Here is a 12,864-nt window from a genome sequence, read left to right as displayed (position 1 = left end):
AAAATATTCCAGTTTTCCAGTAAACCTGTATAAAAAACATCAGTTTAAGTTTCCGCAGGCAGAATGTTACTAAGAAAACATTTTTTTTGCTTTTCAGCAAAAACAATAATTTGAAATATGATAAATGATGAACTAACTTTCAATGAAAAGAGATAAAAAAGAGGATGTGTAGACCTCTTCAGAGAAATAATTTCATAGCAATGCAGTTTTAAAATTTCAGTTTAGTATCCTCCAGCATTTCCCACTTCCAGATTGTCTATTTCATCCCTTAAGTGGTCAATCAGATGATTAATTTCCACCACACGTAATCTGTTTCTCTGAATTTCTTCTTCGTCATGTATTTTTTCTAAAAGTCCTTTCATCCAATTATTCAGTCTGGTCATCATATCTTCCTCTTTATTGTCTATTTTTAGTAAATGATAGTCATGTGACGTAGAAATAGCATTGATGATTGTGTCTTTGTCAACAAACAACTGAAATGAAAAAATAAACGTGTAAAGTTTGGTATAAATAATAATCTATTTTCATATAAATTTGATAGGCAGGTATATTTACATTTGTCACCCTTTAACTAGTTTTTTTGTAAGCAGTCAATTCTAATTTTAAAATTGTCAACCTCATTTAAGTTTATATCTGATATTGGATGCTCCAGTGAAACAAGGTGATCGAAATGTCAAATTATCTGTTTCACCTGAGCAATATAGATCTTGTTTGAATGGTAGTTAAATTTGACGGTAAAATTGCAAGAAAACAGATTATCACTTGCATCTTTTCTGTTATAAAGATACAAATCTACAACAAAATATTGTTTGAAGAAAATGAATATAATTATGTGAAAAAATTTAAAACTGAAGTGACAAACTTGACATTGTAATGGTTGGAATAGTTTAATGAATAGGTCAAGATCACCATAGCTTCTTATATCTAAAAAAAAATCACTTGGTGTTTTAGAAATAGGTGTTGTTGGGTTGCTGTTTCATTGAAATGTACCTAATATCTCATTTTATTCAAACATTTCAAATGAAACAAGACTTGAATTCCAACTTCTATTCTTTTTTTTTTAACTTCCATTACTAAAAATCAAGAGCTATTAATTAGTTTATCATTTAAACAAAGAGCAAAGAACTTTTCAACAATATTCATTACCAGTTCTAAAGATTTTTTTTGGATAAAATAACTGGTCACAGACAGACCAAAATGTGTGAAGTTTTTGACTAATTTTATTTGAAAGGCAGTTGTCATAAACTGGTTGAATGTGATTGATTTGTTTGATATGAATTCTGTACATTATAAAGTCATCCGAAAATGAAAAATAAAACAAACATTACCATTCGGACATCCTCTGAGATTTCATCATCCATTTCATTCTTAGCCAGTTTGTCTACAATAGGTAAGGCTATTTCACTGAGTTTTTCATGATGTGAGTTCTCCAGATCTCTGGCTGTTGACATGAAAGCCATTATACTCTCAATAAACATAGATACCATGTCCTGTAGGTTTCTCTCAAAATCCTTAACAACTTCCTGTAAAAGATTGTCATTAAATAAGTAAAAGTACATTATTTTGAAAATGTTTGCATTTAAGGTGGTACCCAACATCTTAATTTGGCTCGTTTAATTTTCATAAATTTTTAACAAAATATTTACTTTGATCCTTTGACAAAAATATAAAAATTTGAAAAATTTTGAATCATTTCATTGGTTATTTAGCAGTTTGACAAACACTAATTTTGATCATTGGAAAGCTTAATATTTCCTTAACAATACAATGTGATTAAAACTCTTAGCTGATTTTACAAAGTTATCTCCCTGTAGTATTAGTTACCACCTTAAATTATGTACAAGGGTGTCATTTCTAGCAGAATCATACTCCAAGGTTTTATTTTTGAAAAGAAGCACTGTATCCTTGACCCTAAGCAGCATGGTAAGATTTTTGAGAAATTGCCAATTGTCTAATGAGCTGCTTTATAAATTAGGAATACAATTGCATGTACAGTATAGAGCTCTAAACTAGGAATATAAATCACTTTATAATGTGTATTTCTAGCTTTTGTCTTTATTGCTGTTATTCAATAGGACTAAACATGATGTCACTGTGCTACAATACCTACTAGAATAAAAGACGGGGAATTAAAATGATGGTATAATGTGGTCAATAACTCATGACAGCAAACATTCATATCAAGTATGATAGCTTTATGTAAAATGGATTCACTGTCCCAGGTTAGGATGAGGGTTGGGATCTCGCTAACATGTTTAACCACGGTCTGTCCCAAGTCAGGAGCCTGTAACTTAGTGGTTGTCATTTATTGATGTGTTACATATTTGTATTCGTACATTTTTTGTACATAAATTAGGCCGTTAGTTTTCTCGTTTGAATTGTTTGAATTTGTCATTTCAAAGCCTTTTATAGCTGCCTATGCTGTGTGCGCTTTGCTCATGGTTGAAGGCTGTATGGTGACCTATAGTTTCTGTGTCATTTGGTCTCTTGTAGAGAGTTGTCTCATTGGCAATCATACCACATCATCTTTTTTATATCTGAGTACGGTAGTTGTGCTTACAAGCTGTCCCTGTGGTAGGAGAGTTAAAAAAATCAAGGTTCTAATAGTCTCACTTAGTTTTAATATCATCTTACCTCTAACTGATCTACAAGTTGTAGCTCATATCCCATAAGTTTGTCCCATAGTTCTGCTATTACTTTGTTATAGTCTGATACTTGTTGTTCTAAAAGTCTTTGGTCACTTATCTGGGTAAGTTCTTGTAATACCTGTAAGTATATATAAATTAAATACCAATTTTACTCTAGACTATTATTGTGACTCATCATCATATATATTTTCAAGCTATCACTTTGCTTCGAAATAATCTACAGTAGTGGAATTTGAGATCAGACCTTTTGAAAAATTATTATACACTTCAAGAATATTCCATCAATTTCAAATATTTTCATACATGTTATAGACATGCAAATCTATCTCATAGAACTGTTACTTATTAATCACTTATGGCAAACTTGAGCTTCAAAGATAGATTCTGACTAAGTGTTGAAGACTATGTTTCCCCCTTTTGGATGATCCCATGCCATATTTAAAATACAAAGGTAAATGAGTTTATTTTATATCAAAGGTGCTTACTTTCTTCTTCATGACCATGAATTCATCAATTGCCTTCATTCCTAGAAGTTTGTTTTCATTCTTTGCTTCTTCAATACATTCCCAGAACTGGTTTACTTCTGCTTGACGTTTGTCATGTTCTTTTATACCATATTCAAAAATCTGGTAACAAACAGCCACAAACTTTTCTCTGAAGGTGAACACAGTTAAGGAAAAAGAATGTAAAAAATCTCCTTTTTCAAGGAAAGTCCTATTTATGGGAAATAAATCCAGATTTATACATAGCTTTGAATACTTTAAAAAGATAAATTATTTAAATTTCTTCAATTCTGATTTAATTTAAACAAATTTTTGATAAATTTTAATACACTATATGTTGTTTAAATTGTTATGCATGATTAATTTCAAACTAATTTGTTCTGATTACTATACTTCAGTTTTGTATTCAAATAATTGTGATAACAGCAAAAAAGATTGAAACCAAATGCTCAACTATAAAATATTTCCTCTCTTGAAAATTAAGTTTTGATTAAAAAAGGATATCTTTCAATGAGTTCAGAAATAGCAGGAAATTCTGCCAATTTCTTCCCTTCTGCGTCTTCTGTGTACAAACTCTCAAACAAGCTGTCACTATCCATGTTCTCTACATAAGCAATCTGAAATAAACAAATATTATGCTTTACCCATACCTCTGATTATATTATCAAAGTTAGTGATTGTGATCCTTCTTTAGCTGAATAAGTTGATTGAACTTCATTAAAACTACCTTGACAGATGGACAAAGACTGAAAACATATTGTTCCTAGGTGGGGTATAAAAAGAAAGAAAAAAGAAGACAAAATATTATCTGAATAAAGGAGAAATATTTTTTGTATGTTACCTTATGTAATTCAACCTCTATCTTTCTCTTGTTATCTTCTTCTACTATAGCATTAGCCTGTTTCTCGTTGTGTAACATTTCTTCTCTTGGAATCATATATTTCTCAATGGCAGCCTCTCTCTGAACATACAAAAAAGTTAATAGTTAATATCATGCATTGAATACACTTTCTTTTACAATAGTAAATCTTGATTACAAAAAAACAGAAAGTTAATTCAATAATCAAAATCATTAAAAGAAAATGAACAATTAATTACTTGGTACATTTCATCTTTGTTCAAGTTTAATTGTTAAACGGGTTCAAAGACTCAAATCGCAGTCTTGAACAGAATGAATGTAAAATTATGGAAAAAGGTCTATAAAGAACATTAAAATTGAGAAAATCCATTAAATAAGATTAACAACTTCTAAACATGTGTCATCTTTGTATAATTTTGTAAGGATCTTTATTGAGATCTGTAGGAGTAGTCAATTATACAGAGTAGATACCACTTTTCCCCAATCCACTACCACACTTTACCATACTTTTAGCCAGTTTTGTAATTGTGTGCAACCCTGCCTATAAGATTAACCAAGTCTTCATACATTCAGCATACTCTGAGATAAATTTTGTTTAATGTTTCATTTCTAATGATAAAAAATACAATTATAAAAAGCACATGAAAAAAAAAACGAGTTGAAAAATTCCCTTTTTACTTCAGTCTAATAGGTTGATTCTTTTTTATCAAAGGATTAAACTTACCGCTTGTTGATGAACCAATTTATAATCCAGAAATCCTATGTCTGAAAGAAATGCTATCACATATTGTTTATAAGTGTCCTCTTCACAAAATGGATTCCCTTTCAGTGTTAATGTTTTAAGTTTCTTAAATTTCCTTAAATATATAACCTGAAAATAAAATAAAATTTGTTCAAGCAAACATTAGATCATTGAAAACCATGGAAATTTCATTGTCAGAAAGTCACATGTTAATGTATAAAGAGAAGCCAAGCTTTCAAAATATTAACTGATTGCCCCTACTATAATGTTTTAAGTTTTAAAGATTATCCAATACTTACAGATTCTGGGTTTTGCATTTCCTTTCAGTTTGGAAAAAAGGCAATTATTTGGTTTACGGTTACGATTTAGATTAGTTTCAAAGTAAAAGTAAGAGTCAGAGCTACGACTTTTGACAGTGCTAGAATAATACATTGTATGATATCATATGGTCAGGTCCCTGCTCCACAAAAAAAACAAAAAAAAAACCACCTAAATAAATTATAGTATTGTAAGTCAAAATTTATGTCATTATCAACACAGCAGTATTGACTAATAACTATCAAACTTGTAGTAAACTTACAATATACAGAAAAAAATCACCAAAACAGAGTGGCAAAGCAAAATGCTGAGTTACATTGCTACCAATTTTTCCACATACTTTTGTTTGAACATAACAATTGAGCGCATGTGTTAATATTAGTGAAAAGTAATGAAGGGACATAACTACATATGGCTTTCCATTTCTTTAATAGTTATTTGAAACAAGAGGCTCTCAAGAGACTGAATCGCTCACCTTAAATTTTTTGCTTAAATCTTCCATGAATGATTATTTTGGGTTTTCAATTTATATAAATGGTTCTTCGATTCTGTCATCTTCTTCAAAAGCAAAAACAAGAGTAGACACACTGAAATGTCTCGTTTGTCTCGTGTTCATAATATAATTTATGATGAAAGTATAAAAAAACATTGTATACCCCAAGCATTACATTATTGCTGTTTAAAGTTTATCTACATCTATAATAATATTCAAGATAATAACCAAAAACAGCAAAATTTCCTTAAATTACCAATTCAGGGGCGGCAACCCAACAACGGGTTGTCCGATTCATCTGAAAATTTCAGGGCAGATAGATCTTGACCTGATAAACAATTTAATCCATGTCAGATTTGCTCTAAATGCTTTGGTTTGTGAGTTATAAGCTAAAAACTGCATTTTACCCCTATGTTCTATTTTTAGCCATGGCGGCCTTCTTGGTTGGTAAGCCAGGTCACCGGACACAATTTTTTAACTAGATACCCTAATAATGATTTTGGCCATGTTTGGTTAAATTTGGCCCAGTAGTTTCAGAGAAGCAGATTTTTGTAAAAGATAACTAAGATTTACGGAAAATGGTTAAAAATTGACTATAAAGGGCCATAACTCCTAAAGGGGTCACCTGACCATTTCGGTCATGTTGACTTATTTGTAAATCTTACTTTGCTGAACATTTTTGCTGTTTACAGTTTATCTCTATCTATAATAATATTCATGATAATAACCAAAAACAGCAAAATTTCCTTAAAATAACCAATTCAGAGGCAGCAACCTAACAATCGGTTGTCTGATTCATCTGAAAATTTCAGGGCAGATAGATCTTGACCTGATAAACCATTTAACCTCGTGTCAGATTTGCTGTAAATGCTTCGGTTTTTGAGTTATAAGCCAAAAACTGATTTTAGCCATGGTGGCCATCTTGGTTGGTTGGCCGGGTCACCAGACACAATTTTTAAACTAGATACCCCAATGATGATTGTTGCCAAGTTTGGTTCAATTTGGCCCAGTAGTTTCAAAGGAGAAGATTTTTGTAAAAGATCACTAAGATTTACGGAAAATGGTTAAAAATTGACTATAAAGGGCCATAACTCCTAAAGGGGTCAACTGACCATTTCGGTCATGTTGACTTATTTGTAAGTCTTACTTTGCTGAACATTTTTGCTGTTTACAGTTTATCTCTATCTATAATAATATTCATGATAATAACCAATAACCTAACAACGGGTTGTCCAATTCATCTGAAAATTTCAGGGCAGATAGATCTTGACCTGATAAACAATTTTACCCCGTCAGATTTGCTCTAAATGCTTTGGTTTTTGAGTTATAAGCTAAAAACTGCATTTTACCCCTATGTTCTATTTTTAGACATGGCTGCCATGTTTTTTGATGAAATGGGAATTAAAACACAAACTTTATTCTAGATACCCTAGGAATCAATCAGATGAAGTTTGGTTTGAATTGGTTCAGTAGTTTCAGAGGAAAACTTCTGAAAAGATCTTTGAAATAGTTTACGATGACGACGATGGACGGACGACGACGGACGGACGACGACGGACGCCAAGTGATGGCAAAAGCTCACATTTTCTTTTGGAAAGGTGAGCTAAAAAGGTTATTTGGCTGTCAAACTAAGACACTGTAGCTATAGACACTTTTCATCCATGTACCGAGGAATAAAGGTTAATTTCATTTTAACTTACAATCAAAGTCATATAACTATTTACTCAAAATTGAAAGATTATTTAAAGGAAAAAAGCTACAAAATTTCTTAAACCAAATACAATGCTGATACTTACATTTTCTAAATCTTTCAGGATATTGTTTCCAATAGAGAACACCTGTAAATTTACTAAATTATCCATATTTTCAATCTTTGATATTCTGTTACTGTATAAAGTAAGGTCTTCTAATTTAGTCAGATGACCCAATCCTTCTATTACTTCTATGTTGTTAAAGGACAAATCTGAAAAAACATTTAATGTTAATAGTTATCTCCCCTAATATATAACAAGATTATAAATATATATGAACAATGGTTTTATTTCTATTGAAATTAAGTCATATTTTGTTTTTAGATTGGGAAGAATGATGCATGATAATGATTGACTTAAATGTCTCTTTTGATCAAATAATTTTTAGGTAAATTACTTACTTTGTTCTTTAAAGAGTTTGTGTTAATGAGCTGATCTCTCAAATGCTGTATTTTTTCATATGGTACAGACACATGACAATTCAATTGTGCAATCTGCAACAGGCCATTATAATTTCTGGTTTATCAATGCTTCTGGTTCCGGTCTCAGTTCTCTGTACCCACATATGTTACTTTGTATTTTTCTAATCATGATAATTCTGTATTGACAACATCCTCATTTAATTTACAAATTTATACACTTACCCAACCAAATAAGATTTACAAGTGAATCTAGTCCTTCTATTTTTTCTATGATATTGTTGTCCAACTGTAATTTTGTTAATGCTGTAAATTCCCATAAGTTATCAATTGTTAAAACATCTGGAAACATAAAAAAAGGACATCATTAGATAACTATTTCTTGTCACATAATATGAAAGAACAAAAGCAAAACAACAGATTAGACATATACAAAATGCATATATTAAACGCCTGTACAATGTATATGCAACAAAATAAAAGGGTAAATCTCTCAAAGATAATTACTATTCTAAATAATTATACAATTATTGAGAAAAGTGAAAGAATTCACTTCAACAAATGAATTTTGATCAGAAAAGTTCTGTTTTTGTCAGAAATGTACAACTTTAAAAAATATTTTTTTCTAAATGGAAAAAATACTCTGAAATTCCTACCATAAAATACCAAAACAACCAACAAGAGATAACAATATTAAAATGTACACCCACAAGATACAATGTAGCAAAGGAACATTGGAATTTATTCTATGTATATTTTTTTACAAATAAAAATATACATGTATATGAAAATCTAATATCCCACATTTTCATATATTCTCTTATAATTCAGATAGGACTATTTACATGTATCATCTTGATCAAACACAGCTTAATAATTTGTTTACTTACTTTTGAAGTCTAATCTCAAGGATGTAACATCACCAAAGTCTATCCCTTCAGCTTTGGCTATTTTACCAGCTTCTTCTTTGGGACCTTGTTCTTCAACAGCAGATCTGAGTAAATCTTCATCGATAACTGTTGGTTCTAAGTTATCGTACATACGAGACATAGAATTTACAGCACTCATTTTTGCTGCTTTATTGATGGATCTGAAATTATAAAGACCACATATTTTAATATAAATGGAAAGAAACTTAAAGAGGATGATTGCCTTATTTTCAATTAATTATATAGGGATGAAGTCCCCAATAACAGTAGAAAAATCAATAAAAAAAATGAAAAAAAAAAAAACAATCGGGAAAATTTTCCAGAAATTTTCATTATACTAATGAACTCAAAATCGTTTTTTTTTTTTTTTTATGTCATGTTTTGAATTCCCATATCTGCGCATAAATCTACAATGTATTTTTTTTTCTGGTCTCATTTGTATGAAACTTTGGGTAAAATATATATTTATCAGTCTAGTATAAAATAGGAAGGAACGCAATACCAATTTCATTTTTAATAATTCCTTGATATGAAAAAACGTTACCTGATGATAGCGTTTCTTTGTTTACATTGCATATGACGTCATAACTTAAATAATGTCACAACTAAAATCAGTAACAACAGAACCAAAATCAAAAACGTTACAGTATTTCCGTTTCTTTTTTTTAACAAATATTTAAGTTACAAAAAAATAATTCATACAGACTTTGTCCCCATTTACAGGTAATGCCTGCCTCATATTATTTGTGTTATTAAGTCTTAAAGCTATGAAAATTTAAAACAAATTACATTGGTCTAAGTTCTTGTTTTGTTATCAAAATGGTAATATTGTATAAAAAAAACACCAACTGATTCAAATATTACGATTTATGACAAACTACATGTACATGTACATTGATTATTAATCTGAATTAACTCATGCATACTGTTTTGGCCAAAATTTGCATCCATTGACATTAACACAATACACCTTATCGCTATTTGTCTGCCATTACTGGATATCGCACAGATTCCCGTAAAATATTGACGTCATAAAACAAAATTTCTGACACCACAATGGAAAAGTTATTGTTGTATGTGTCAAAAGTTGAAGCAGCCGGGTCAGCCAGGATAAGTGATAAGGTGTATACTGTCACCCTATCTTGATCCATATAATGTTAAAGGGCATACATGGCATCAAATTTTTCAGAGAAAAAGGGTATGGCGACTGAAAAAAAGGCATGGTGTCATGCTATGATAAATTGCTTTATATAAAACACTAGCTCTAGAAGCAATGAAGCAGCGCATACGTTTTGTACATCAAATAGCCACATTTAGATATCGGAACGAGCTTGTTTGACCAAACAAAAACAGCCCTTGGACATCATAGTTATCTCCGACAAAAATAGATGGATAGATGATAAAAAGATTTCTTCTCTCTATAGATTTTAAAACAGAAAACTACAGTTAAGTGCAAATTGTGGTTGTACGAGATAGAAATTGTAAATATAAATTGATTTGGTTGTGTTGAGTGCTTGTTTATTTGTTTTAAAATTAAATGTTAGTAAATGCGTGTGGCAGTTGTTAATTATTAAAACCAAATCATTAATTGTGTTTTATTGAAGATGACATTAACCTTTTGAGTAGAAACAACTGTAACTTCAATAATTTCTCACATTTGTCGATTTGAAAGCTTCAAATTTTGTGGGAAATGGCGTCCTGTTTCTATGTCGACTGTTATTTCCGGTTAAGAAAGTACTTCCGTTCCATTAAAATATGTATTTTCATATGATTTTTGAATATGAGGGAAAAACAAACATTTTGTAATATGAAAAAATAAATTATTATTTTAAATATTGATACAAACTTAATGCCAGTCACAAGACTATTCTATAAATAGATCAAACAAATGACGTCACGCAATATTTACAAAAAAAATGGCTGCCCTCTTTGGACATGGGAATCCTCTGGCTACACCTGTAGGCCAGATGATTGGTAAGAGCTAATAGTGAGAAGAAACAGCTCATATTAAAGATGAGACATTATATACACTCCCTTACATAACAACGAAACACAATGTCAATCTAATTATAGAGAGATAGGTAGAAAATAAAATGAAAAAGTCTGAATAAAAAAGAGACCATAAATATATTTGAGACATTAGTTAATACCTAAGTCCTTGACCACCATTTTGCTCTAAACATTTTTTCTCAAATAAGTGAACATGTTTGGAAATACTGTCATTAATGCACTTTCATTCCTGACTTCATTTCCAAACCTAACTTCCTTCCATGTTTGTAAAGCTGGGGAGGGGTACTCTAACTGTTTGGCTTTCTCTATGACTATATATGTATCACTATGTATGTATGTAAAGGTAAATCCCTCTGTTATCCGAAGAACAAAAGCTGTGAGGGTACACTGGCATCCATGTACACTCCTTATCAGGCTTAATGGAGATGTGTTAATAACGTATAACTACAACAATTTTTCACAAGGACAATCAATCCCCATCAAACACAAGGGAGTGCTAGAACACAGGGAAGTCTGTTATGGTGAAGGAAGCCGAAATACCTTACTTGGAAAAAAGAAGAAACCAGACAAACAGGAGAGATATCAGAAGATTGATCTTCAGGTCAAAGTAGGGCCTCAAAGTATCCATTCTAGTTAAACTCTGGTCTGGTTAACAGAGAAATATGTGGGAGGGTGAAAATCCTCCTTGAGATGTACTGAAATTTCAAGCGCCCTAGTCAGAATCAAACCCTGGATGTTAGCACTGTAGCCATTGGTCTTAACCACTAGACCATGAACCTACACTATTTGAAAATCAGCATAGTATGATCCAATATATCAAAACACTTTAACTTTTGATGTCAAGAAAAATCATTTGCATTGTGACGTCAGAAATTTTCTCTTATTGGAATTAAAGTGTGTCTGTGCACATACACTAGACATTCAATAATCCAATTGTCAATAGACTGTCTAGTGCCTGTGGTCTGTGCTATCCAATAAAGATGTACACATATCTTTAATGTGATTAATGATTGCAGATGTATTTATGTACATGTAATCACACAAATGCTTGTTCCATCAATATTACCATTGAGCAAAAAGTTAATTTTGTTTGAACATAATAATGTTGCATTGGTTATGTTTTGAAGAGGTTTAAACTGTGTCAAGATACGCTAATAAATTTGATTAGAACTTTATCAGCACTCAAGGTGACTTCAATGAAGTTGCAAATGTCAACAATAGAAAAGAACTTAAGTAAATTGTCGTTATCTTGCAACAGACTCAACAATTTTCATGAATATAATTTAGTGCCAAGTAGTTGTAACTTTATCTTGTACATGAATATAAAGAAATTAAATGCATAATATAAATTTAACACCAGTACTTGTCTCTACAATTTCAATTTTTAACTTCATCCACATAATGACATACTTGACATAGATAATGCAAAATAAATTGGCAGTTTCTTGAATTCTGGTGTTTCCCTTGATAAACCAGGGCCTGGATAGTTTTAGTAGTTTATCTACAGCAATCACTAGCCTTTCAACACTGAGTATGTAAGTAAAAACCCTGCATGTGGCAGGTACGCTGAAGTTTGTCCTGACTCCACTCTCCAGCTTTCTTCACCATTAAAAATTGACTGCCAAGCTGATAATGCTTTAAGATGTGTCAAACACCAATAATTAATTTAACCTTTTACAAAATTACCAACGTAGAACAATTATTCAATCAGGGCAGAAAAAAATGTAAGGTGGGGGGGGGGGGGGGGGGGCTGGAAGGCACATTGTATACATGGGTGATGGGTATCAGAACAACTTTTCACACTATAATGCACTATAATTCTCAATTACAATTGTCTGGGTGGCAGGTGCTGACAAAAACTACCTTCCAACCCCCCATACATTTTTTTCTGGAATAGCCCTCACCAAATTTACTATTGTAAACTTAAATGCATTTATTCCTAAGCAAACTTTTAGGAGTAAGGGGTGGATCTATTTTCTCATCCTAATGGGAGAGCACAGAGTAGCACACAGTGATCTATTTAATTTTAATTGACTGAGGTACAAACAAATACAAATAAAAATAGTTCTACTCTGAGTCTAATTCATGTTTGGATTGGGTTGTCAGAGTTGTTTCCAGATTTGACTTCCTACATTGTACTGAATCAATTTGTGAAATAATTTTACAAGTTATCAATCCTAGACTAGAACTTG

At 31.2% G+C, this 12,864-nt stretch overlaps 2 protein-coding genes across 5 annotated transcripts in view; one reads left to right on the top strand and one right to left on the bottom strand.

Annotated features, from left to right (window-relative positions):
• Positions 1-125: 125 nt before the first annotated feature.
• Positions 126-10,370, bottom strand: LOC143045602 (dynein regulatory complex subunit 3-like). 2 transcript variants are annotated; one of them, XM_076218210.1, is made up of 11 exons: positions 10,278-10,370; positions 8,624-8,823; positions 7,959-8,075; positions 7,360-7,526; positions 4,735-4,881; positions 3,993-4,112; positions 3,656-3,768; positions 3,134-3,308; positions 2,635-2,766; positions 1,329-1,523; positions 126-473 (listed from the first exon to the last, which is right to left on the bottom strand). In XM_076218210.1, the coding sequence occupies exons 2-11, from the start codon at positions 8,799-8,801 to the stop codon at positions 222-224; spliced, it is 1,596 nt and encodes a 531-aa protein (XP_076074325.1). In that variant the 5' UTR covers positions 8,802-8,823; positions 10,278-10,370; the 3' UTR covers positions 126-221. The 2 variants fall into 2 exon arrangements, with proteins under 2 accessions (XP_076074325.1, XP_076074326.1); XM_076218211.1 differs by having other exon boundaries at positions 10,318-10,349.
• Positions 10,371-10,531: 161 nt separating this feature from the next.
• The window catches only part of LOC143045604 (TOM1-like protein 2), a 34,937-nt gene continuing 32,604 nt past the window's right edge, over positions 10,532-12,864 (top strand). For all 3 annotated transcript variants that reach the window (XM_076218214.1, XM_076218213.1, XM_076218212.1), the window contains exon 1: positions 10,532-10,636. In XM_076218214.1, coding sequence (XP_076074329.1) covers positions 10,579-10,636 — 58 coding nt within the window. In that variant the 5' untranslated portion in view covers positions 10,532-10,578. The remainder of the gene's footprint in view (positions 10,637-12,864) is intronic.

This window comes from Mytilus galloprovincialis, chromosome 9 (genome assembly GCF_965363235.1).
Source record: "Mytilus galloprovincialis chromosome 9, xbMytGall1.hap1.1, whole genome shotgun sequence".
NCBI classification, from domain to species: domain Eukaryota; kingdom Metazoa; phylum Mollusca; class Bivalvia; order Mytilida; family Mytilidae; genus Mytilus; species Mytilus galloprovincialis.
The sequence above is the reverse complement of the archived record's forward strand: the minus strand, read 5'-3'. Positions and strand labels throughout refer to the sequence as shown.

Bases quoted from the DNA above. Each gene is read 5' to 3' on its own strand.
- LOC143045602 (XM_076218210.1), bottom strand. From the start codon at position 8,801: ATGAGTGCTGTAAATTCTATGTCTCGTATGTACGATAACTTAGAACCA. The intron at 2,767-3,133 runs GTAAGCACCTTT...ATATACTTACAG, and splicing joins TCATGGTCATGAAGAAGAAA to GTATTACAAGAACTTACCCA. The intron at 474-1,328 runs GTAATGTTTGTT...TTTTCATTTCAG, and splicing joins TCTCAGAGGATGTCCGAATG to TTGTTTGTTGACAAAGACAC.